The sequence below is a fragment of the Chlamydomonas reinhardtii genome, chromosome 11 (genome assembly GCF_000002595.2).
Source record: "Chlamydomonas reinhardtii strain CC-503 cw92 mt+ chromosome 11, whole genome shotgun sequence".
NCBI classification, from domain to species: Eukaryota; Viridiplantae; Chlorophyta; class Chlorophyceae; order Chlamydomonadales; family Chlamydomonadaceae; genus Chlamydomonas; species Chlamydomonas reinhardtii.
The window spans coordinates 119338-141719 of record NC_057014.1 but is presented as its reverse complement, the minus strand read 5'-3'; the positions used below and the strand labels follow the sequence as shown (position 1 = coordinate 141719).

At 61.2% G+C, this 22382-nt stretch overlaps 4 protein-coding genes across 5 annotated transcripts in view; 1 reads left to right on the top strand and 3 right to left on the bottom strand.

The window, feature by feature from the left end:
* The window catches only part of CHLRE_11g467541v5 (uncharacterized protein), a 6386-nt gene extending 2076 nt beyond the window's left edge, over nucleotides 1-4310 (top strand). Inside the window, exons 4-10 of the mRNA XM_043067296.1 lie at nucleotides 293-428; nucleotides 853-900; nucleotides 1137-1384; nucleotides 1544-1658; nucleotides 1938-2120; nucleotides 2303-2390; nucleotides 2766-4310. Coding sequence (XP_042919297.1) covers nucleotides 293-428; nucleotides 853-900; nucleotides 1137-1384; nucleotides 1544-1658; nucleotides 1938-2120; nucleotides 2303-2390; nucleotides 2766-2947 — 1000 coding nt within the window. The 3' untranslated portion in view covers nucleotides 2948-4310. The remainder of the gene's footprint in view (nucleotides 1-292; nucleotides 429-852; nucleotides 901-1136; nucleotides 1385-1543; nucleotides 1659-1937; nucleotides 2121-2302; nucleotides 2391-2765) is intronic.
* Nucleotides 4311-4312: 2 nt separating this feature from the next.
* On the bottom strand, nucleotides 4313-9224 carry CHLRE_11g467540v5 (uncharacterized protein). Of its 2 annotated transcripts, XM_043067295.1 has the most exons (8): nucleotides 9060-9224; nucleotides 8315-8801; nucleotides 7982-8085; nucleotides 6884-7709; nucleotides 6351-6651; nucleotides 6077-6227; nucleotides 5724-5855; nucleotides 4313-5489 (listed from the first exon to the last, which is right to left on the bottom strand). In XM_043067295.1, exons 2-8 carry the CDS (start codon nucleotides 8613-8615, stop codon nucleotides 5277-5279), a joined length of 2028 nt encoding a protein of 675 aa, XP_042919296.1. In that variant the 5' UTR covers nucleotides 8616-8801; nucleotides 9060-9224; the 3' UTR covers nucleotides 4313-5276. The 2 variants fall into 2 exon arrangements, with proteins under 2 accessions (XP_042919296.1, XP_001701419.1); XM_001701367.2 differs by having other exon boundaries at nucleotides 8315-9224.
* Nucleotides 9225-12582: 3358 nt separating this feature from the next.
* On the bottom strand, nucleotides 12583-16664 carry CHLRE_11g467539v5 (uncharacterized protein). Its single transcript, XM_001701369.2, has 5 exons — nucleotides 16412-16664; nucleotides 15529-16036; nucleotides 14445-15377; nucleotides 13656-14239; nucleotides 12583-13474 (listed from the first exon to the last, which is right to left on the bottom strand). Exons 2-5 carry the CDS (start codon nucleotides 15950-15952, stop codon nucleotides 13262-13264), a joined length of 2154 nt encoding a protein of 717 aa, XP_001701421.1. The 5' UTR covers nucleotides 15953-16036; nucleotides 16412-16664; the 3' UTR covers nucleotides 12583-13261.
* A 720-nt stretch (nucleotides 16665-17384) lies between these two features.
* Nucleotides 17385-22294, bottom strand: CHLRE_11g467538v5 (uncharacterized protein). The gene is made up of 5 exons (XM_001701370.2): nucleotides 22055-22294; nucleotides 21194-21753; nucleotides 20093-21025; nucleotides 19337-19920; nucleotides 17385-19153 (listed from the first exon to the last, which is right to left on the bottom strand). Exons 2-5 carry the CDS (start codon nucleotides 21648-21650, stop codon nucleotides 18932-18934), a joined length of 2196 nt encoding a protein of 731 aa, XP_001701422.1. The 5' UTR covers nucleotides 21651-21753; nucleotides 22055-22294; the 3' UTR covers nucleotides 17385-18931.
* Between the last annotated feature and the right edge of the window lie 88 nt (nucleotides 22295-22382).

Here is a 22382-nt window from a genome sequence, read left to right as displayed (position 1 = left end):
GGGAGGTGGGGGGGGGGGGCAGCAGGGGGCTGGGGGGCAGGGCGTGGGGGCAGGGGAGGCGAGGGGGGGGCGCGGGATTAGGGTGGGAGTCACGGGGCCGATTGTGCCGGCAGGTAGCGAGCCTGCGAGCGCGCGAGCGGTGACTATCCTTGCCACAGTCGCGCCACTGCCAGGACCCCGTTGCCTCACGGAGCTGGTTGCCTCACCTGCGCCCACCCCCGCCTTACCCAACCCCCAACCCCTCCTGCCTCCTGCCTCCTGTCCCCCCGCCGTGTGTGTCCTGTCCTGTCAGGGGCATGCACGAGGGCGAGCAGCAGGCGCAGGTGGTGCACCGCGTGGCGCTGTTCGACCGGGGCGGCGCCATCACCTCGGTCATCAGCCAGTCCGACATAGTGCGCTTCCTGGCGGACAACAGCGACAGGCTGGGGGTGAGGATGGGGAGAGAGGGGAGAAGGGGGGTTGTAGATACCAGCCTCAACTAAACCGAAGTCAATTATCCAATGTATGCAGGGTGGTAGAATGGGAAGGGCGCGGGGAAGGAGGAGGACAGGCACAGGGAGGGCAGCAGGAACAGGGAGGAGGGCAAAGTGGAAGGCAAAGCGAAAGGACAAGGGAGGGGGAGGCGCACCAGCTTGGCGGTGCGGCGGGGTTGTGCGCAATTGGCTGGTGGGCCACAGCGGCTCCTCTCAGCAGCTCCCATGAACAGTGTGATGGTGCTGATGTGGTGTGGTGTGGCGAGGTGGTGGTGCTCGGGTGGTGTGCAAACCGCCTTGCTGCTCACCAACCCCTGCCACGGCCAGTTTCTCTCCCTGTCTCCCCCCCCATCACCGCTCACCCCCTCACACCCCTCAGGAGCTGGCCTGCACCAGCATGTCGGACCTGGGCTGGGACAACAAGCAGGTGGGCGTGGGGCGGGTGGTGGGTGGGAGGCGGGTGGGCGGGTGGGAGGTGGGTGGGAGGTGGGTGCGTGCCGCGGGACGGTGGTATGCTTTGTCTGCGAGTGCCGTTGCTGTCGAGGGCCCTGTGCAACACGTCGCACAGCCTGCCGTACTACTGCCCGACACCCAGCTCGTGTTCATGTGAACCCCAACAATACGGTATCATACACACGCACACACACACGCCCACACGCCCAGGTGGTGAGCTGCACGCCCGACACGCCCGCACTGGACGCGATGCGGCTGATGGTGGCGGCGGGCGTGTCCAGCCTGGCCGTGGTGGCGGAGCCGGAGCCGTGGAGCGAGGACGAGGGGGAGGGCGAGGGAGAGGGCGAGGCAGGGGCTGCAGGGGCGGAGGGCGGCCCCGGGGCGGCGGGTGAGGGGGGGCGGCGGGGTGTGTCGGGCGGCGGGCGGCTGCTGGGCAACTTCAGCGCCAGCGAGATGAGGTGAGCGGCGCCGTGTGTGGCGGGTGTGGGGGATGGGGGAAAATTATGACCGGGGGGGAGGAAACTTCCACCATTCCCAGAAAGGAACCAAGTGCACGCACGAATTTCTCCCCGTCCTTCGCTCCGTCCCTCATGAACGGCTACGCCCGCTTTATGCAGGTCCATGACCGCCGAGCACTTTGGCGCTCTGTCGCTGCCGGTGGGCGAGTTCCTGGCGCTGGAGCACGACACCGAGTACGTGCGGGCGGCGGCGGGCTGGGCCGCCAACAGGGAGGTGAGCCAGCGCATGAGCGACAGGGCCGGGAGGGGACTTGGGGGCTAGGGGGCTAGGGGAGGGAGGAGGAGTGCGTGCAGGGATGGTGGAGTCCAGAGGCTGTTGCGGGCTGGCGTGGGGTTGACCAAGGGTGTGGGGACCAGTGGCTGGACTGTGCCGCGGTAGCGGCTTACAACCGGGCCGGGCGGCCCACTCTCACCAGCCCCTGTGCAGCTCACCCACCCCACCCTACCGCACCTCACCCACCCACTCGCTCGCTCCACTCACACCGCCCCCCAGCGGCTGCTGGAGGCGGAGGGGGTGCTGGGCTCGCCCGCGCACAGCTTCATCCGGGACCGACTGCGCCGAGCCCGGCCGCCGGCGCCGCCGCACGGGCAGCCGCACGGGCAGCCGCAGCCGCAGCCGGGCTCGCAGGTGGGGCAGCGGCTGGTGGTGGTGCGGCCCGACACCACCTTTGGCGAGGTGAGGAACGGAGGCAGGGAGGGAGGCAGCAGGAGAAAGACAGGGAGCATTGGCTTCACCCTTCGGAGCCCGCCACCAGTTCTCTCCCGCCACCGCTACATCCACCGCCCCTCTGATCTTGTCCCTCTGAACCTCCCCGCCCCCGCCCCCCGCCCCGGCCCGGGCCCCGGCCCCTGCCGCAGGTGCTGCAGCTGCTGGTGTCGCACCGCGTGCACCGCGTGTACGTGGTCAACGCCGCCATGCAGCCCGTGGGCATAGTCACGTGCACAGGTGGGGGGCCGGGGCCGCAGCCGCGGTTTGGGCTGGGTTGTTTGGTGGGGGGAGGGCGTCAGGAGGCAGCGGCGCGCTAGGGACCCTAAATTGTGATGCAGCTGGACCGCGGGCTGCTGGCACGGACCAGGAGACCGCGAGAGGTGCATGTGGCAGCGTGTGGCAGCAGCAGGACACTCCTGGCACCTGGGCTCCAGATGGGCCCTGCCATGGCAACCTGTGCCCCAACGGTGCCGGGCCGCTTGAGCGCAACAGCCAGCTCACCTGACACAGCCCCTCCTCCCCCGCGACATCTCTTCCTGCTTCCCGCCTCCTCCCGCCCATCTCCCGCCCACCTCCCGCCCACCTCCCTCGCACCTCACATCCCCCCTACAGACGTGCTGCGCAAGGTGGTCGAGCTGGCCACTGCCGCCGTGCCGCCCTCGGCCGGCACCTCGCCCGCTGCACTGGCGGCGGCTGCAGCTGCTGAGGCGGCGGCGACCGCGGAGGCGGTGAGCGGCGGCCACCCGCTGCACGCCCACCACCCGCACCCGCTGGCGCAGGGCGGAGGCCAGTAGAGGCGGGCGGCGGCTGGATGAGCGGCGGTCACGGCGGTGGGGGTAGCGGTGGTGATGTTGATTGGGGCCGCTGTGGCGGCTGCAACGCTTCTGTTTCGCTGGGGAGCCCCATCGCAAGTGTGGGAGCACTGGTCTCTATCAGGCTTGGGGTGTGGGCGCTGGGTGGGGCGCTGCACGAGGCCGTGTGTTGATGAGGGCTGGGAGCGGGAGTTGGAGGCTGGCGCGAGGCCAGTAACGGTTACTAGAGGCGCACTGGAGAGACGCCGCTTGCTTCGGAATCACACTGATAACGTAGAAGCCAACTGGGGCATCATGAGGCTGGCGCATGCCGTGTCACTGGCTTTCATCTCCAATTGGCGAGGCGCTTGGAGGACGGCTTAGTACGGTAGCCCGAATACAATGGCTGGGCATGCTCCGCTGTGGTGTTTGTTGTCGCTGTGTACACCACGGGCCGGTGCCTTGCGCGGGTCAGAGATGTGAGGCAAGGGCTCGCTCTGCACTGCCAGTACCGTAGCCGCGTGGATAGCGCCGCTGCAGCTCTGTTGAACCACTTCCTGTGCTTCCAACGCTTCGTAATGCACGTGCTTGGTTTGGGGACAGGATTGCCAGCGGGTTGTGCGTGCCACGTACTAGGTGCATTAGCCGCGCATGGCGGCAAGTAGCAGTGGCGGCTGCTCTGCCACTGCCTGTATGCCAAGCTGCACAGTGCCCTGCTGCGTGCGTCGCTGCATGTGTCTGTCTGTCTTGTGCCATGTGTGTGCATGGTGGCAACATGGAGTATGTGTGCGTGCCTCTGATGGCACTTGGGACTTGATGCGTCTGGGGGCCGTCGTGAGAAGTGGTGGATCAGAGGCAGCCTGTATGCATTGATTGGCTCAAGCATCACTGTAGGTGAGCAGCTACAGCCGGGTGCTAGCGCCGTTGATTTAGTAGCAGGTGGCAGGCAGGCAGGTGCGTGGATGTGTGTGCGGCCAGGTGGCATCATGCCTGTGGGAGACGCACGTGGGCTGTGCCCTTTGCATTTATGATTGACTGATGTGCACGTGGCGGATGGCGGGGAGGGGTTGGGCGCACACGACAATCGCTCGGCGTATACCGTATTTGGGATGGGGGTTGCCGGGGATGTAGCCGTAACAGGCTTAGGGCCGTTGCAGGGGCTTCGCCCGGGCAGGGACAGATATAATGCAGTGCCTGGCCGATGCGTGTGGGAAAAGGAAGCTTAGGGAACCCCGCCGCGCAGTGCGTGCACGACAGGTGCTTCCAGTGCACATGTAACTGCATGCGACAGCACGACACAGTTGTAGTGTTCATGTGACTCGACTATTTAATTGGCGCGGCTGCACAGGCACGGCCCCTTGATTTACCCCATCACGGCTTCACAAGCAAAGAGCGCGTTCCCTCCGAAGTTCCCGCTTTTGTTGTTGGGTGCGTGCCTGTTGACTGTTGTGCCCAGGAGAAGGCCCTGCACCTCCATGTTTGATTGGCGTCTGGGTTGGGCGTGACTTGGGTCTATATCAGCCACTGGACTACAACACCTCGTCAACCTGCCCCTTGCGGCCTGTCCCATCGCGCCCCCATCAACCGTGCGCCAAACTGCCGTGCAAGGCCGTGTCATTGTCGAGCTGTAACAACCAAAGCAAGAAACACGCGCTTACGCCCGCGAGAAATGAAGAATGCTATGACAACAATATTTCGCTATGACGTACAGACACCGCGCCCATTTCACCTTCTCCTGGTCTCAGCATTAACGGGGTCCTCAGGCCAAACATATTGCTTGCCATGATGCCATCAGGTGTCTTGGTGATGCCCCGCGTGGCCCCGTGTGGGGTTTCGCAGGCACACCCATGCCCCGCGGGTGCCATCTAGGCCCATTCCACGATTGCGACAAGCGGCAACCCCACACGTACCGCAAGGATAGTAGCACCCTACTGCCCCGCCGAAATCTGTACAGCCCAACTGGAAGCACCATGTCCAGCCTCTACCATACATAGCTAGCGCTGCACTATACCGTATGCTTGCCATGTGGCAATCTGCATGCATGAATGCCTGTCGGCCTTCACGCCTGTTGGGGTGACTGCCCCGTTGCCTTATTCATCCCCGGATGCTCCACCTGCCTGGCGCACGGTCGTAGGTAAGCAACTCGCAGTGCAAAACCCTACTCTATACCAGTGCTTGTGCGCTTAGGCAGGATAAGAAAGGGAAATCGTTAACTCGAGACGTGCGCATGCTTAACGCAACAAAGCCACCTTGGCTCCCTCATCACTATTCCCGCAAGGTAAGGAAGGGCACGCATGTTAGAAAGGCCCTGAGCTGTCACTTATTCACTCATTTACTTGGCCTTCTGGCTGTTTTTGAGGTTCTCCATGAAGGGGTCCAGGCGCGGCGCGTCCCCGGGCAGCCGCACCCACTCACTCTGGCCGTACACGTCCCCGTTCAGCAGGAACAGCATGTACCAGCCGGGCGGGGCAATGTTGATGTTGGGCGGGCCGGACACGATCAGGCGGCGGTCGGTTGGGTTGTGGTCCTTAATCTCCAGCACGACCTGGAAGGAGGGCGCAGCGCAGCAGGCAGTGTCGAACGGGAGCAGTTGGGTTCAGGGTAAGTGGCGAACCAGGTGACGCGCTGCGATTGCCCTGTCGACTGCTGTTATGCGGTGCCAGCCCCGTGTGGCGCCGTCCCGGCTCCCCTCTGCCCGAACAACGTGTTCCACCACCCTGTTCTCGAAGATGCTTTCAGAATGCGAAACATGTTCAGTGTCCACGGAGTCAAGACCCACCACGCGCTGGTTCATGTTGGTGGAGTGGGTGGTGGAGCTGGGCGCCACCAGCGCCACCTTGGTCACCTGGTCCTCCAGGTAGAACATCTCGTACGTGATCTCGAAGGGCGCACCGTACTGCATCACGTGCACCTGCAAGGGCGCGGATAGGTTAGTGTGAGGTGGGTGGGGTTGGATGAAATTGGATGGGGTTGGGAGCAGCACACGCATATCACCAGCTGGTGCCGGCAACCCCACGGGCCAAGCTGCTAGGTCCCAGGGCAGGGCCCCAGGGGCATGGTGCCAGGCTACGGAGGAAGACACACATCGCTGAGCACCAACTTCCGCGCCACGCACGGCGCACACAAACACACCTGGTCGTAGTCGTCCCAGGTGCCGGGGTCCAGACTGAGGATGGAGGGCTTGGCGGCCACATTGAACCACATGGGCGGCCGGTAGACCTCAATGCGGTACTCGGCAAAGGACGTCGGAGACTTGGACAGCTTGTCGGACGTCCACCAATACCTGTGTGCCAGGGCGGCAACGCAGATGGACAGAGGCGTAAATTGTGTGAGTTGCCGGGTTCACAAGTAAGGCCTGAGCTCGCCACGGAGAGACATGCCCCGCTGTTGTGGCCAAGATATGCACCTGTCGCATCGGTCGCAGCCGGCCACCAGCAGGGAGCCATCCGTGGTGATGGAGACGGTGGAGTGGTACATACGCGGGATGTTGGAGCGCGCCAGGACAGTCATGCGCGAGCCCAGCGGGGCATCCGGGTCGTACAGCACGGGCCACAGCGCGGGCTCGTTGGCCTTGGCGGCACCTCCCGCGGCGTTGTCTCCCGCGAGGCCCTTGACGGCGCCGTTCAGCACAATGACCTTGCCGTTGGGCAGGACGAGCGCATCACCCATCACACGCGGGAGCGGCATCTTTTCCGCTACCCAGCCATCTGTGCCGTCATGTTGCGGCGGGGAGTGGCGCGCACAATAAGGCATGTTAGGGATTGCCATGCCCGCCTGCTGGTCATTATGCGTGCGCCCATCACGGTCCATACGCGAAGCCCACACTCCGCTCCAGAGGCCCCCTGCTGGCCCCTGCCCTGCACGCCTACCGGCACCTGAGGGTGATTTTGACACATCCCGCGGCCTACGCACGCACGGTGTGGCCCGCCCCTACCGCACCTCCGAACGTGTAGTTGCCGGCCGCCGCGTCCCAGTGCACCTTGAGACGGAGGGCCAGTCGAGATGCGGTCGTATTGATCCAGCCATAGCTGAACTGGCCACCAAAGTAAACAACCTCAGGCGTGTAGTTGTTCTCAGGCTTGAGCGAGAGCATTGCGCTTGTGCCGGTGAAGGGGTACTCCGTGAAGACGCCCTTGGCAACTGCCATCCAACTAGGCATCGCAGTGATGACCTTAGCGGCCATGGGATCCATAATCTCGCCGTAACGATTGCAATACATAAGAAGGTGGCCGGTGGGGAGCACGTAGGTGTTGGGATAGTAGATGTCATTTGTCTTAGCAACCATGCCGATTGATTGGTTGCGACGCATGAGCTGCGTGGGGTTGGCGGGATCCCAGATTTCGTAGATGGGATTCTTGCCTGTGCCCGCTCCCGGCAGGACAGTGCCGCCCATGATCGTGACCATACCAGAAGGCAGCAGCGTCGCGGTGGGGTACCAGCGGGGGTAGGTCATGTTGGCAATGCGGTGGAAGGACAGGGTCTTGCGTGAGAACACACGGACCGCCTTCAAGCCGTCACCGTAACCCGACTTGGCGATGTGACCGCCCACCACAAGCACGTGTCCGTCCTGAGTCACGGTGTGCCCGGCGCAGAAAACGGAGTCCGTGTAATTGACGTTGAAGAACTTGTTGGTCTGGTAATCGTAGTAACCGACAATGTTGTTCTTTCCGTCTGGGTGTCGGCCGGAGGGGCGCTCCATGAAAAAGAACTTCTCAGTGCCGGGCACCATGCACATGTGCACGGCCACAATGTTGCCGACGGCTTTCTGCAGCATGGATGGCGTGCACGATAATGGCGGAGGTAGGCAGGGTTGGAGCTGGGACAAAGGGAGACGCCCATCATTCATGCGCTAGAGTTTAGACCTCCAGTATGTTCTCAGTCTGTGCACCTTGCTTGTTGGCTGCAGCACGGCCGTGCAGACCCCAGCTGTGCAGTACCCCCCTTGCGGCCTCAGCCTCATACCCCCAGCCCGAGGTCCTGCAAGTCCCCCAGCCCGACACGGCGGCCACACACCGCTGCTGCCCCCAACAGGCTCACCAGCATCCACTCGCCGTACAGCTCCGGCTGGTCGCTGGGTACAGACGGCAGCTTGACGTTGCCGTCACCCGGGCTGTTGGGGTTGCCGTCAGCGGGGCCGGCGCCTGCAGCAGGCGGGCAGTGCCGTGGGCCGTGCCGGCATGTGGCGCGTGCATATGAGACCGCTCCCAGCAAACGCATCAAATGGTGTGCGTGCTAAAATCCCAATTAGCCCCCGGCTTCGGCCCCCGGTCACTAGCACCCAGCCGGTGTGCACGCAACCATTACCGCTTCCTATTGCTCACCAAGAACCGTCGGCGCCGGGCAACACCCCATGCCTCCACAAGGACTCACCACCGTCATCCATCGTGCCATTGAAGGGCGGGGAGCCGGGTGGCGTGGGCGGGCGGGGTGGAGAAGGCGGAGAGGGCGGGGCTGGCGAGGGCGGCCGGGGGCTGGGTGGACTCCGCGCTGGCGACGGCGGCTTTGGCGGGGGTGCTGGCGGGCGCGGCGGAGAAGGCGGTGACTTAATGCTGCTAGGGGTGGCGGCGCTCGGGGCTGACTGCAATTTGCGCCGCCCTAAGCCCTCTACTTGGCAGGTGGCGGCGCTAAGCGCCAGCAGCACCGCTGATAGCAGCAGGCCCGCGCTGGGCATTGGAAACCGTGGGACAAGAGCAGGACTGGGCGCCGTGTGCGGGCCACGTGTCGCTGGCGTGTACAGGTTGAAGTGGCACTGCCAGGATCTGGGTCTGCCAGTGAGTGTCGAATCTTTGATCACTGCTGGTCGTGGCTATCCGCAAGTGCCGGCTTTGCTCTAGCGTAATGGCTGAACAGTGTTTTTCTGCATGGCATGAAGTAAAACGGGCGTAGTCAGGAAAACGGGGTACTTCGGAAGAGTTCCGGGGCGTTGAGGTAGGGCGAGTGCCCAACCATCCCCTCAAATGTTCCGCCGTGGCCCAACCTGCCTTGGTTCCAAACCTGCTATGGCCTGGGATAGTTTCCGCCATATATGCGCCATTATCAAGATAAATTTATGCATAAAATTCCAAACCGCGACAGTGCACCACGTCCCACGCCATCTGCTGCAACGGCGACGCACCCGAGGTGTGCGCCGTGCTGTGCGCGCTGTAAGAATAGAAAACGAAGGACTCTTGTAACTCAGTAGCAAGTAGTAACTGCTGATGGCGCGCGCAACAAAAAGGGGTTCAAACGCGTCGCCGGTGATTGTGGAACCGAGCGAGGAGTGGTTTCATAAGTTTATATCTCGTAGCATTAGTTACCGAGATGTGATTTTGCTGAATTGCTCGCGCCCGCCGCTGCGAGCGACGATCAGGCGAAACCGTGCGGATGTACCGGAAAGGCGCCCGCCCCTGCTGCCCCCGCCGACGACAAGGCTCGCCAGTGTCCCTGAGTATTGTGTTGAGTCATAGCTCCAATGTAACATTGCTCCTTAGGCCTTGCCAGTCCAGACAAGTGGCCACGTTGTTTAAAGGGGATTACGCAATAATTGTGTTGGTGGGGAGACCGTGGCATACTCTACGAAATGGAAAGAAGCCTTGTTGGCTCGTAGGCGATGAAATGAATTTAAGCGCGCGCCCCGCGGGCGAGCATGTTTAGCCCAGCTATCTACATATCAGAGGGATGCAGGCGCTCTGGATTTCGCGACGACCCCGGGCACAGGATATCGCCCGGCGAAATCCCGCTGTCTTCAGTACAAAGGGGGATTCCTGGCGGGGACAGCGGGATACCTCGGGTGGGGTCACCCGCGGAAGCGGGATTCGGCGCCGGGGGGCACTGCAGACAGCGGGATTCGGCGCCGGGGGGCACCGCAGGCAGCGGGATTCGGCGCCGGGGGGCACCCCACACAGCGGGATTTGACGCCTGGGGGCATCCTCGGGAGCGGGATATTGCAGATGTTGGCACCCGGGGAAGCGGGATAGGAAGGGCGTGGTAGCGGGGTTGTGCGCGCAGGGCGCAGGGCAGTGCGCGTGGCAGCTTGGGCATGCCAGCCCACGCATCCCCGTTAACCATAGACTGCCTCTTGATGCTTTCAGTACATATATACGCATAAAGATATATCTGTTTCATCCCCATCACTCCTACGGCGGCCTTCCAAATGTTGGGGCTTTCAAGCGATCCTTTCGATTCGTTAAGGCTTTAGCACAGGAGGAGCCGCGAACATGCATATAGTGTACATGGTTTGCTGCCTGGGCCGCAAGTGCTGGCTAAGCTACCTCCAGCGCTGTTGGTGCCGGCCAGGAGCCATTGGCTCCTTAACCCCACCTAGCACCAAAGCGCTGGCGTGAAGTAGATTTAGATAACAAAGCCGCATCTGTACCCCTTTTAGCATCAAGGCACACTAAAATACCGCGACGGAGATATTGGGCCGAGCCAGTTCCTGACAAGCGCCTGAACAGTGCCCGGAAACACGCATGACCCTGCTGCCATAACAAAAGTTTACTGTGGGAATGCGACTAAACTTAGGGAGCAGTCACATCAAGTTCCCCGCCCTCCCTGCTTCATTCGCTCGCTCGCTGATCGGGACCATGCGTGCTCATGCCCCTCCGTAATACCTGCCCTGATATAATGGAGACTGCCTTGTGTCTGTAGGTGGTGAAGGTGGTAGGACTAGGGGTGTAGGCCTAGGGAAAGGGGTGATGGGGCGGGTGACGGCGCCTGAGATGCTCCTGGGCCCGGGAGCATACAGCGTGGACAGGTAAAGCACTATGGCCGAGCCAAGTAGGGCAGTTCACGTAGGCAAATGCAGATTTGGCCGCGCCAGGTGGGGGATTTGGCTGGGGCAGCTGGGGATTTCGCTGGGGGAGGTAGGGATTTGGCCGGGCCAGGTAGGGGATTCGGCCGGGGCATGTCGGGATTCGGCCGGGCCAGGTTGGGGATGCGGCCGGGCCGGCTGGGAATGTCGCCGGGCCAGGTAAGAATATCTAGCGGCTCAGGATGTGTGCCCGGGGGACACCCCCGGAATTTGGCTGGGCGAGCGGTACTGCATCCCTCCGTACATATGCCATGGAAAGTGTGACGCACCCGGTGCGTTTGCGCTACAGCGCGATTCAGCTCGAACCAACTAGCATGATCGATTACTCGCAGCTTCCTGTATACGTGATGTTCTTTCCAGGCCGCGAGAGCGAGTGCAGCGTATGAACGAAGCCGGCAACTGCGCTTTCTTGGCTTCCTCGAGAATGCGCGCAGCTATAACTTACAGTGCGATGTATTAGCGACACAGTCTGGCCTGCCAGAGCGCGCACTTGCAAGAATTTCAGAGCGCGCTCGTTCCGATCGGCTGGGATGAAAGCTTACACGATATGTGCGAGCAGCTGTATCCGTTGATATAATCGGTGAGCAAAGTCATGCACAGTTGCGATGTGCTGTGAACTTTTAGCACGCTCGGCGACCCAGCTCGGCGAACCTGCTCTACGCTCCTCGCCGCTCGCCGCTGGCGGGGGGAGGGTTTCCTGCACCGCCCCCCCTTCTGCGCGCTGCACGACACGCCTGCGGGGGGAGGGTGGCAGGGGGGGGCACCCCCCCGCTAATTTGCATATCGATCAGGAGAGCCCCCCCCCTGACATCGACTATAACAAACGTCGATGCAGGCCACGATCGGTCGGCACTGATAGCTGGGCGCAGGGGCTAAGTTCCTCCTCGAGCAGCCCGACCAGGCCCGACAACTTCCAGCACACCTACTCGATGAAGCTTGGTAGCCAGTGCCCCGACAGCGCCCACCTTCTTGCCGATTTCGGAGGTTGGCAGCACATGGCACGGCCGTGGGGTTTCCCTGCCGTGGGTAGCTACGGGCCCCAGTTGCCGGGGCACTGGGGCAGCCTGGCGGCTTGGGACAGGCTCTTGCAGGCGTCGAGTTTGTGACGAACGTGCCTACCTGCCTACCTGGGCTTTGGCTGGTGACAGCTTCGGCACAGGGCTGCAGCAGGCTCAGGTCGATCACTGCCTCTGTGCCTCTGCCCTTGGGCTGTGGGCAAACGCAGCTCACGAGCAAGCCAGCGAACCTGCACTACAGTAGTAGTGTGGAGTGTTTGGGGGGATCGTTCTTGTCGCACCTGCACAGCTGGCCAATGGTACCACGGAATGGAAGACGCACGGCACCTTCGAGGAGCGGCAAGGAATGGGGCCCAGTGCAGGCCCTTCAGCGAGGAAGATTGGGTCTTGCATTCCGGGGGTGCTTTCTCGCCACATGGGTGCGATGGGACAGGGTAAGGGGTAAGGGGCAGCGCGTTGTCGCCACATGCCACATGGGGCTGAATACTGTTAGTTCCCGAATACCCCTTACCGGGCTGTGGGGGTTGTAGATACCAGCCCAAACTAAGCCAAATGGGTGGGGGCGGGTTTTAGGGGTCTGGGGCGCAGCCCCCCAAAACGCCAAGACATAGGCAGTTGATGGCCCCTGGGCCTGGATGCTGTGGACGAGAACACGATTAGGGCCCTCCTCGCCAGTGGCTGTGGCCTACCTGCAAACCCTGACGCACGGGAACAGTCGGGAGCATACCCGTTGCTAGGGGGGATTCCCGGGCACACATGGGTACGGACACTGGACCACACCACCGTGCAGCCGGGACGGTGTTATGAGGGCCTCACAGCATCATTCCTCAATATGTAAGCGTGCCACGTTACACATGTCGTGTTGTCCGGGGTCACTCAAGCGCAAAAGCACTGGAAACGCATTAGGCCGCACGAATCTCATAAGCAAGGTGCCTCGCGTGCGTGCATGGATACAGTAGTGCTAGTGACAGAAGCCTTCCGTCGTGACCTTGTGACCACTCATGCCAAGCCATGGAACCCTGGCATGGGCCACAAGCAACCCGCCAGCACGTGCATTTCCAAACGCCCGCATCTCCGCAGGCCAGCATAACTCCATAACCGCAGACCGGCATCTCCGCAGACCCGCACCCAAGTCATTCAGTTCATAGCTGCTGTGTTCGCATGCAAGTTTGTTGCCAGCTGCATGTATGCGGCCCGGCACGTTGGCACGCGCACGGCCCATATTAATTCCTACATAAGAATATCAATATGCTCTATGCATGCCGAAAACACCTGTACAATCAACAGGGCTTGCTTAAATCGTTTGACATGAATGGCCAATTGTCCATCAGCCCTGTCCATTCATGGACACACCAGACACACTCGCGCACAGGCATGCCACGTGCAGCCCTACTGGTGGAGCACACACCATGTGCCCCTTGGCGGCCATGCAAATCTCACTGAAAGCAGGAAACATGATCGGGTCTGCCTGTTGCACTCTGATAAGCTCTGTAAGAGCATCAATCGGCCGTATCATTTCTTCGTGCTGCCGCTGGCGTACTGCTGCATGAAGGGGTCCAGGCGCGGCGCGTCCCCGGGCAGCCGCACCCACTCACTCTGGCCGTACACGTCCCCGTTCAGCAGGAACAGCATGTACCAGCCGGGCGGAGCAATGTTAATATGGGGCGGGCCGGACACGATCAGGCGGCGGGTGGCGGCGTCGTGTTGCAGGACTTGCAAGCCAACCTGCACTCAGAGGGGCAAGGTGGGAGGGGTTCGCGAGTGAGCATGCAGGGTAATCAATAGCTCCTACTTCACAGACGCGTGTTGCTTGCAGAGAGCATCTGTTAAGCAAGATCAAGGGCTGGGAAGGCACTACAAAACAAATCCAGAGCCTTCAGGACAGGGGCCCCGAGTCAGGACCCACCACGCGCTGGTTCATGTTGGTGGAGTGGGTGGTAGAGCTGGGCGCCACCAGCACAGCGCTCGTGACCTTGTCGCTCTCGTAGAACATGGAGTAGGTGAGCGCAAAGGGCGCGCCGTACTGCATCACGTTGACACCGTCCTCGTCGTCCCAGGTGTCCTCATCAATGGACACGATGTTGGGCTTGGCAGTGACGTTGAACCACATGGGAGGGCGGAACACCTCAATGCGGTACTCAGCAAAAGACGTGGGGGACTTGGAGATGCTTGCAGAGGTCCACCAGTACTTGTCGCATCGGTCGCAGCCGGCCACCAGCAGGGAGCCATCCGTGGTGATGGAGACGGTGGAGTGGTACATACGCGGGATGTTGGAGCGCGCCAGGACAGTCATGCGCGAGCCCAGCGGGGCATCCGGGTCGTACAGAACGGGCCACAGCGCGGGCTCGTTGGCCTTGGCGGCACCTCCCGCGGCGTTGTCTCCCGCGAGGCCCTTGACGGCGCCGTTCAGCACAATGACCTTGCCGTTGGGCAGGACGAGCGCGTCACCCATCACACGCGGGAGCGGCATCTTTTCCGCTACCCAGCCCTCTGCAAGCATGGCGCAAGGTTCGGACAGCATGCATGTTTGACGGATGCGTCAGGGTGCACAACATGAGCATCATTGCTGACCACCACTTCGCCTGCACACCGCCAGTACACCCTCCCCAGCGGAAAAGCCAGATGCGGAATGCTCTAGATACTGCTATCACTACCTCGCGGCCACATCATCCCGTGCACAATGGTCCGGCCTCACCTCCGAACGTGTAGTTGCCGGCTGCCTCGTCCCATTCCACCTTCAGACGGAGGGCCAGTCGAGATGCGGTCGTGTTGATCCAGCCGTAACTGAACTGGCCACCAAAGTAAACAACCTCAGGCGTGTAGTTGTTCTCAGGCTTGAGCGAGAGCATTGCGCTTGTGCCGGTGAAGGGGTACTCCGTGAAAACGCCTTTGGCAACTGCCATCCAACTAGGCATCGCAGTGATGACCTTAGCGGCCATGGGATCCATAATCTCGCCGTAACGGTTGCAAGACAAAAGAAGATGGCCGGTGGGGAGCACGTAGGTGTTGGGGTAGTAGATGTCATTGGTGCGGGCGACCATGGCTGCAGACTGGTTGCGACGCATGAGCTGCGTGGGGTTGGCGGGATCCCAGATTTCGTAGATGGGATTCTTGCCTGTGCCCGCTCCCGGCAGGACGGTGCCGCCCATGATCGTGACCATACCAGAAGGCAGCAGCGTCGCGGTGGGGTACCAGCGGGGGTAGGTCATGTTGGCGATGCGGTGGAAGGACAGGGTCTTGCGCGAGAACACACGGACCGCCTTCAAGCCGTCACCGTAACCCGACTTGGCGATGTGACCGCCCACCACAAGCACGTGTCCGTCCTGCGTCACGGTGTGCCCGGCACAGAAAACGGAGTCCGTGTAATTGACGTTGACGAACTTGTTGGTCTGGTAATCGTAGTAACCGACGATGTTGTTCTTTCCGTCTGGGTGTCGGCCGGAGGGGCGCTCCATGAAAAAGAACTTCTCAGTGCCGGGCACCATGCACATGTGCACGGCTACCACATTCCCCACCGCCTTCAGCAGCCACTGGCCGTAGTTGTCCGGGTCGTTATTGGGCACAGACGGCAGTCCGACTTTGCCATCCCCCGGAGTGTTAGGATTGCCGTCAGCGGGGCCAGGGCCTTCTGCACGTCAGCCAGGGCAACACATATACACGTGATGTACAAACTGCGAACTTGAGCTGCGTCGGAACATTTGGCATGCCCATGCCGCACTGGAATCGACATGCTAACACGTTTGACATTAACTGTAGCGAGCACATGCGCCCCAACCTACCGTCAGTGCTATCCGCGGCGAGCGGAGGAGGAGGCGGGCGGGGTGACGGCGGGCTCGGGGGCGGCGGGCGGGGAGGGGGGGAGCGCTTGGGGGAGGGAGGGGGCTTCGGTGGTGGCGACGACCGCAGGGGCGGTGGCGATTTCTTTGCCAGCAGGCTGCGGCCGATGGCCCCAATGGTCACTTCCTCGCCCGCTGTTGATGCGCCCTCGGGATGCTCCGTGGTTGAGCCCAGATCGAAGCCGTGGGCGACCGCATAGTTCCGGACAACGTCCGCCAGATCGCGCGACGCACAGGCAGGGGCCGGGGTCCCGACCAGCAGCAGTGCCGCGCACAGCACGGCCACACTGGCTAGGAGAGCCAGGGCTGGGCGCGCATTGAAGGGCGTGGTCCGGCAGCGGCCACACAAGGATTGGCTGAGCACCATGGCGGCGGGCAGGCGGCGGGCAGGGTTGCGTGGCCAGAGGCCGCCGGAGACAAGGTTGCGTGCAGCGCGCTGAAAGCAAGGTACCTGGGGCACGAGGACAGGAAGAAGGGACATGGAACGGGGTTTCTTACACGGACCGAGAATCGTGCGGTGCCGCGCCCGTTGCAAGGTGGTGCGGGGATGGCTGCTGGCGAACGTGGCGAATGGAGTTACGTGCGCTGACCCTAATAGGGGTGCACACACGCTGTCGTGTGTTTCCCATGTATATGCTACCCAACAGTACAGTATTATGAGCTGGAGTAACAGGTCCCGGCAAAAGGCATCGCCACACCATCCGCGAAATGTGGCCAGCTCACTGACGGGACGCTCGCCGAAGCCGCGAACACAGTGCACACATGCATTTTTCGGTCGCATACCACTCACAAAATGTCTCAGACAGTAAAGCAGGCTTGGGCTTACCCGAGCCAGTTGTGAAATTCTTTCGTCGCGCCAAACTCCTCGCCGATTGCTCACGTATCCTGGTCTATGAATAAACTTCGCCCAATGGCGCGCGTGCCAAGAACGTGTGCGCGAGTGACTCTCGACTCCCTACTTTGACGAGGCGTGTGGGTCACCTCTTTGCTCGTGGCTCCTAGCTATTCAGCAAGGTGATAGCCTTGTGGCTAATGCGAAGTTATGCTACCAAAGCCCAACTGGACGCGGGGGAAACCACTACTGGGCTGTTTGACATAATGTACGCGCGAGAAGACAGACTGGCCCGCCAACAACCGCCCGCACCGTGTCTCACGCGGCCAGTTGCTCAGCATCCTCTACGTAATGCATAATTCCCATTTAATGAGCGCAAAACTCATGGATCTGTCCCCGAACGAGTAGTGCAACATGCAAGTAAGTCGGCGGTGACTGTGTGTCAGCACCGGCGCACGCGCGCGGGCGAGCAGGGGAACCCCTGCGGGCGAGCAGCAAACCGGTCGGTCATCCCCTCAGGCGCCCCCTCAGGCGCCATACCCATGCCCATGAGACCATGCCCATGAGACCATGCCGGGCTGAGCTGGGCTGAGCTGAGCTGACGGAACAGAATGCTGACAGCGCGGACCGGCCTGGGGCAAACAGCCAAGGGCACTTACACTGCCCGCGCGCCCGGGCGGCCCACAATGCGCCTCACAAGCACGCGAATGGGAGTGCCAATGGGCAGCTGCTGCTTGGGCTGCTGAGCCGGCTGGGCGTCCGCGTTCTGTTGGCGAGTGTTGGGCTACTGTGGGCCATTTGCTTCTGTTGCTGGTCGCTGACGAACTGACTGGGGCGTGCGGTGCGGTGCGGGGGGGGGGGGGGTGTTAAGGCCTGTTAAGGAAACAAAGTGCCCGACCCCATGCCCTGAAATCCCCCGGGACCCCCCTTGAGGGGACACTGACCCCCCCCCCCAGTGACAATACCGTGTCGTTTAGGTTTACAACCCCTCCATTGATAACCAAAGTGGTGCCAATCGACTCGAGCGCTATCATGCTGTGCCATCGGCGGTCCTGTTCTGAGACTTCGGTCACACGGGATCCTGGAAGTCCCCTCGACCCAGCCCAACCCCCGTTCAACTCTCTGCCATATGAAGTATGGACAGCGTGTATCAGCAGCCTTCTAAACATGAAATCATTCGCACCAGCGCTTGAGAGCCCCGCCATGTCAGTCCGCATATGTCGAATGTGGGGACATGTGGGGACATGCGCCGTCATGTCCACGCCAGGACGCGCAACTTGGCCCTTCCACGCTTTGTTTTGTGCTTACTACGGCACAACATGCATACTTGAGCCACATGGTGCTGCGTTTGGCCCTAGTTCTGCTTGAAATCCGCCAGGATGGGCTCCTGAAACCCGGCGGACCCCTCGGGCCGACGACCGACCCCCGGCGCAGAACTTCGGTACCATCCCTGACAAAATTAAAGTACGTGCGTAGTGCTCTCCTAAAGCTCTATGATTTTGAGCATGGAGTAAGATTCTGATGAGCTTTGTACCCCCTCCCCCTGAGGGCGATACCGCTCAACGAAGCGGTGTGAGCTGCAAATGCAGGGAAGGCAGAATGCCGAGAGAACTGCAGAGAGCAGAGAACACTAGTCGCTTCGGCCATCGTGTACGGCCTCCATGCTGAGCCCCTGACCTCGCTCCGCTCCGCTTTGCTACCGTACGCTACACTCTAACCGGGCTAACTGGTAGCCTTTATGGAAGTTTCCCTTATACTGTCTGCTTAGTTCTGCTTAAAGTAAGGCGATGGTGGAAACGGACGCACACTACCAACAAAGTTGCGGAGTCACTGCAATGAACTGTATGCAGCACCCTCGTTCATGGGCTGTCGTGGGAGGCATCCCGCCCACACAGCGCGCGGGGCGTCCCGCGTCCATTGCTCTCGCCATGATGGCCGCGCCCCTACACGACGCATCACTGCGCCACAGCACACCAGTCCCCCTCCACCATCCACCCTCACCGCCGCTGTACAGCTAGTGCGCAGAAACGTCGGCGGTCAGGGAGACATAATCAATTCAGAAGGTGACGCTATAAGAATCATCTAATACATGCTATGAGGGCGCACAAGCAGCAGCCATCCATGCATGATGCCTAGCCAGGGATGCATCCTTTGCAATAGTGAAAGGCAGCAGCGCAATTGCGCAGCAGGCCACACCGGTCCAATCCGATGGTGCCACTAACCATAGTGTAGGCAGCCCGCCCCCAACTCTTTGTCATGAATGAATCAAGCTGTGCTTGCGCCAGTTGAGTAGTAGCGCAGTCCCATTCCCAATGAATGTTTGCAATCCGTATGCAGGTGTGCGTGCCGTGGCTTGTTGCCTGCTGTGATGCGCTCAAAGCTCATGTGCGTGTAATGTCACAGCAAGTAGGTGTGGACACACACATGCAAGTCTAGCACGCGCTGTTGACTGTAGCCCTAGCAACACACGCCACGCATGAACCGGCATCAGTGAACACATTAGCTCAAACAAACTTATAGGCGGTGGTTCGTTTTGCCTTTTACATCGAAGGCCTCAAGGAAGGAGTCCAGGCGCGGCGCGTCCCCGGGCAGCCGTACCCACTCACTCTGGCCGTACACGTCCCCGTTCAGCAGGAACAGCATGTACCAGCCGGGCGGAGCAATGTTAATATGGGGCGGGCCGGACACGATCAGGCGGCGGGTGGCGGCGTCGTGTTGCAGGACTTGCAAGCCAACCTGCACTCAGAGGGGCAAGGTGGGAGGGGTTCGCGAGTGAGCATGCATAGTAGTAATCCATAGCTCCACTACACCGACGCGTGTTGCTTGCAGAGAGCATCTGTTAAGCAAGATCAAGGGCTGGGAAGGCACTACAAAACAAATCCCGAGCCTTCAGGACAGGGGCCCCGAGTCAAGACCCACCACGCGCTGGTTCATGTTGGTGGAGTGGGTGGTGGAGCTGGGCGCCACCAGCACAGCGCTCGTGACCTTGTCGCTCTCGTAGAACATGGAGTAGGTGAGCGCAAAGGGCGCGCCGTACTGCATCACGTTGACACCGTCCTCGTCGTCCCAGGTGTCCTCATCAATGGACACGATGTTGGGCTTGGCGGTGACGTTGAACCACATGGGAGGGCGGAACACCTCAATGCGGTACTCGGCAAAAGACGTGGGGGACTTGGAGATGTTTGCAGAGGTCCACCAGTACTTGTCGCATCGGTCGCAGCCGGCCACCAGCAGGGAGCCATCCGTGGTGATGGAGACGGTGGAGTGGTACATACGCGGGATGTTGGAGCGCGCCAGGACAGTCATGCGCGAGCCCAGCGGGGCATCCGGGTCGTACAGCACGGGCCACAGCGCGGGCTCGTTGGCCTTGGCGGCACCTCCCGCGGCGTTGTCTCCCGCGAGGCCCTTGACGGCGCCGTTCAGCACAATGACCTTGCCGTTGGGCAGGACGAGCGCATCACCCATCACACGCGGGAGCGGCATACGCTCGGCAGTCCAGCCCTCTGCAAAGAGATAGGGACCAAGGTAGGGAGAAACCGCATGGCGTGTTAGAATGTGTGCAACAGACCATGCTGCATGCATGACTGCACACTGCCTAACCCTGCAGGCCCACACCGCGCCCAGACAACCCATATGAAGCAACGCGATGCGCGCCTTGTCCATCTTAGGACTCACCTCCGAACGTGTAGTTGCCGGCGGCCTCGTCCCAGTGGATCTTAATTCGCAGAGCAGCGCGGCTGGCGGTCGTGTTGATCCAGCCGTAACTGAACTGGCCACCAAAGTAAACAACCTCAGGCGTGTAGTTGTTCTCAGGCTTGAGCGTGAGCATTGCGCTTGTGCCGGTGAAGGGGTACTCCGTGAAGACGCCCTTGGCAACTGCCATCCAGTTTGGGACAGCAGTGATGACCTTAGCGGCCATGGGATCCATAATCTCGCCGTAACGATTGCAAAACATGAAGAGATGACCGGTGGGAAGCACGTAGGTGTTGGGGTAGTAGATGTCATTGGTGCGGGCGACCATGGCTGCAGACTGGTTGCGACGCATGAGCTGCGTGGGGTTGGCGGGATCCCAGATTTCGTAGATGGGATTCTTGCCTGTGCCCGCTCCCGGCAGGACGGTGCCGCCCATGATCGTGACCATACCAGAAGGCAGCAGCGTAGCGGTGGGGTACCAGCGGGGGTAGGTCATGTTGGCAATGCGGTGGAAGGACAGGGTCTTGCGCGAGAACACACGGACCGCCTTCAAGCCGTCACCGTAACCCGACTTGGCGATGTGACCGCCCACCACAAGCACGTGTCCGTCCTGCGTCACGGTGTGCCCGGCACAGAAAACGGAATCCGTGTAGCCAATGTTCTTAAACTTGTTGGTCTGGTAGTCATAGTAGCCAGCGATGCTGGTGCTGCCGTCAGGGTGTCGGCCGGAGGGGCGCTCCATGAAGAAGAATTTCTCAGTGCCGGGGACTTGGAGCAGGTGCACCGCCACAACGTTTCCAATGGCCTTCAGCAGCCACTGACCGATAATGTCCGGGTCATTGTCGGGCACGAAAGGCAGGATCACTTTGCCGTCTCCCTGGGTGTTGGGGTTGCCGTCGGCGGGGCCAGGGTTCTCTGCACAGGAAGGGAAGGTAGGAAGTTGAGGACGTGAATCGCAAGCTGAGACACGCTACACAAACAAAGCCGGTCCTGACAGCAAGCCAGATTTTGCTTTGCACCTTCTCTTGACAAGTACTCTCATGGTATTAAGGCATGTTAGCAACACAATGGACCCCGACCCACCATCCGTGGAGTTGACGTTCGCGGGGTTGGTGGGGGCGATGTCGGTGCTGCCGGCGGTGGAGGTGGATGGTGCAGGGGAGGGCTTGGGGGCAGGAGCGGGAGAGGGCTTGGGGGAGGGAGCGGGGGACGGCTTGGGCGAAGGCTTGGGCGCTGGAGAGGGCTTAGGCGATGGCTTGGACGATGGAGGTGGTGGCGATTTCTTTGCCAGCAGGCTGCGGCCGATGGCTCCAACAGTCACTTCCTCGCCCGCTGTTGATGTGCCCTCGGGATGCTCCGTGGTTGAGCCCAGATCGAAGCCGTGGGCGACCGCATAGTTCCGGACAACGTCCGCCAGATCGCGCGACGCAGCGGCAGGGGCCGGGGTCCCGACCAGCAGCAGCGCCGCGCACAGTACGGCCACACTGGCTAGGAGAGCCAGGGTTGGGCGTGGCTTGCTTGGACGATGCCGTGAGGTCATAATGCCGTTGGAGGATACGAGGTGGAGGGGTGCAAGGGTGGCTTGGGTGGCGGTTAGGCTTCTTGTTGCACGGTCGTTAGCAACATATGACTTGTGCTACGACCTGTAAACATGGATGAGAGGTGGAGGGGACGGGCATCACGGGTGTGTGAGTGGCGTCGCGGCACTGCGGGATGGCAGCGGAAACCGCGCGAAGCGCTCACAATTCCACTTGTTGCTTAGGTACATAGATTTCAACTAGCATTTTTCTCAACGATCGCTGAGCTGAAGCGAAAACAAAGGGCCGACGCTTGGCCTTCTCAGTGGGTTGGCCACCAAGTTGCGCTATCGGCACGCTCTGTTGCGATAACTAAAGCATACATCCATTTGATAGCTTGTGCTTACCAAATGAAACTGCAGCGCACCTCTGCAAAAGTTACGATGGCACGCCTCGAGCGTTGTCTTTCTCAGCGCCCGCTACGTCTATTTTGTGTGCTGAAAGCTACCTATACTTCTAAGACCTTGACAAACTGGTAAAGTCTCTGGTGGGCTACTAAATGCTTGAAGTCTCTCTTATCGACCAGCGGCGTGGTGGGTCACCGCGTTGTGAGGAAGGGAGCCTCCACAGCAAAGTTCTATAGTATGTGTACGTCGTGAGAATACAGTCGTGGTCTATATATAGGTAACACAACGCAACCCTACGCAACTGGTCGGCAGTCGGTACCTCAGCGGGAAGGCCGCCGTCCCGTGGTA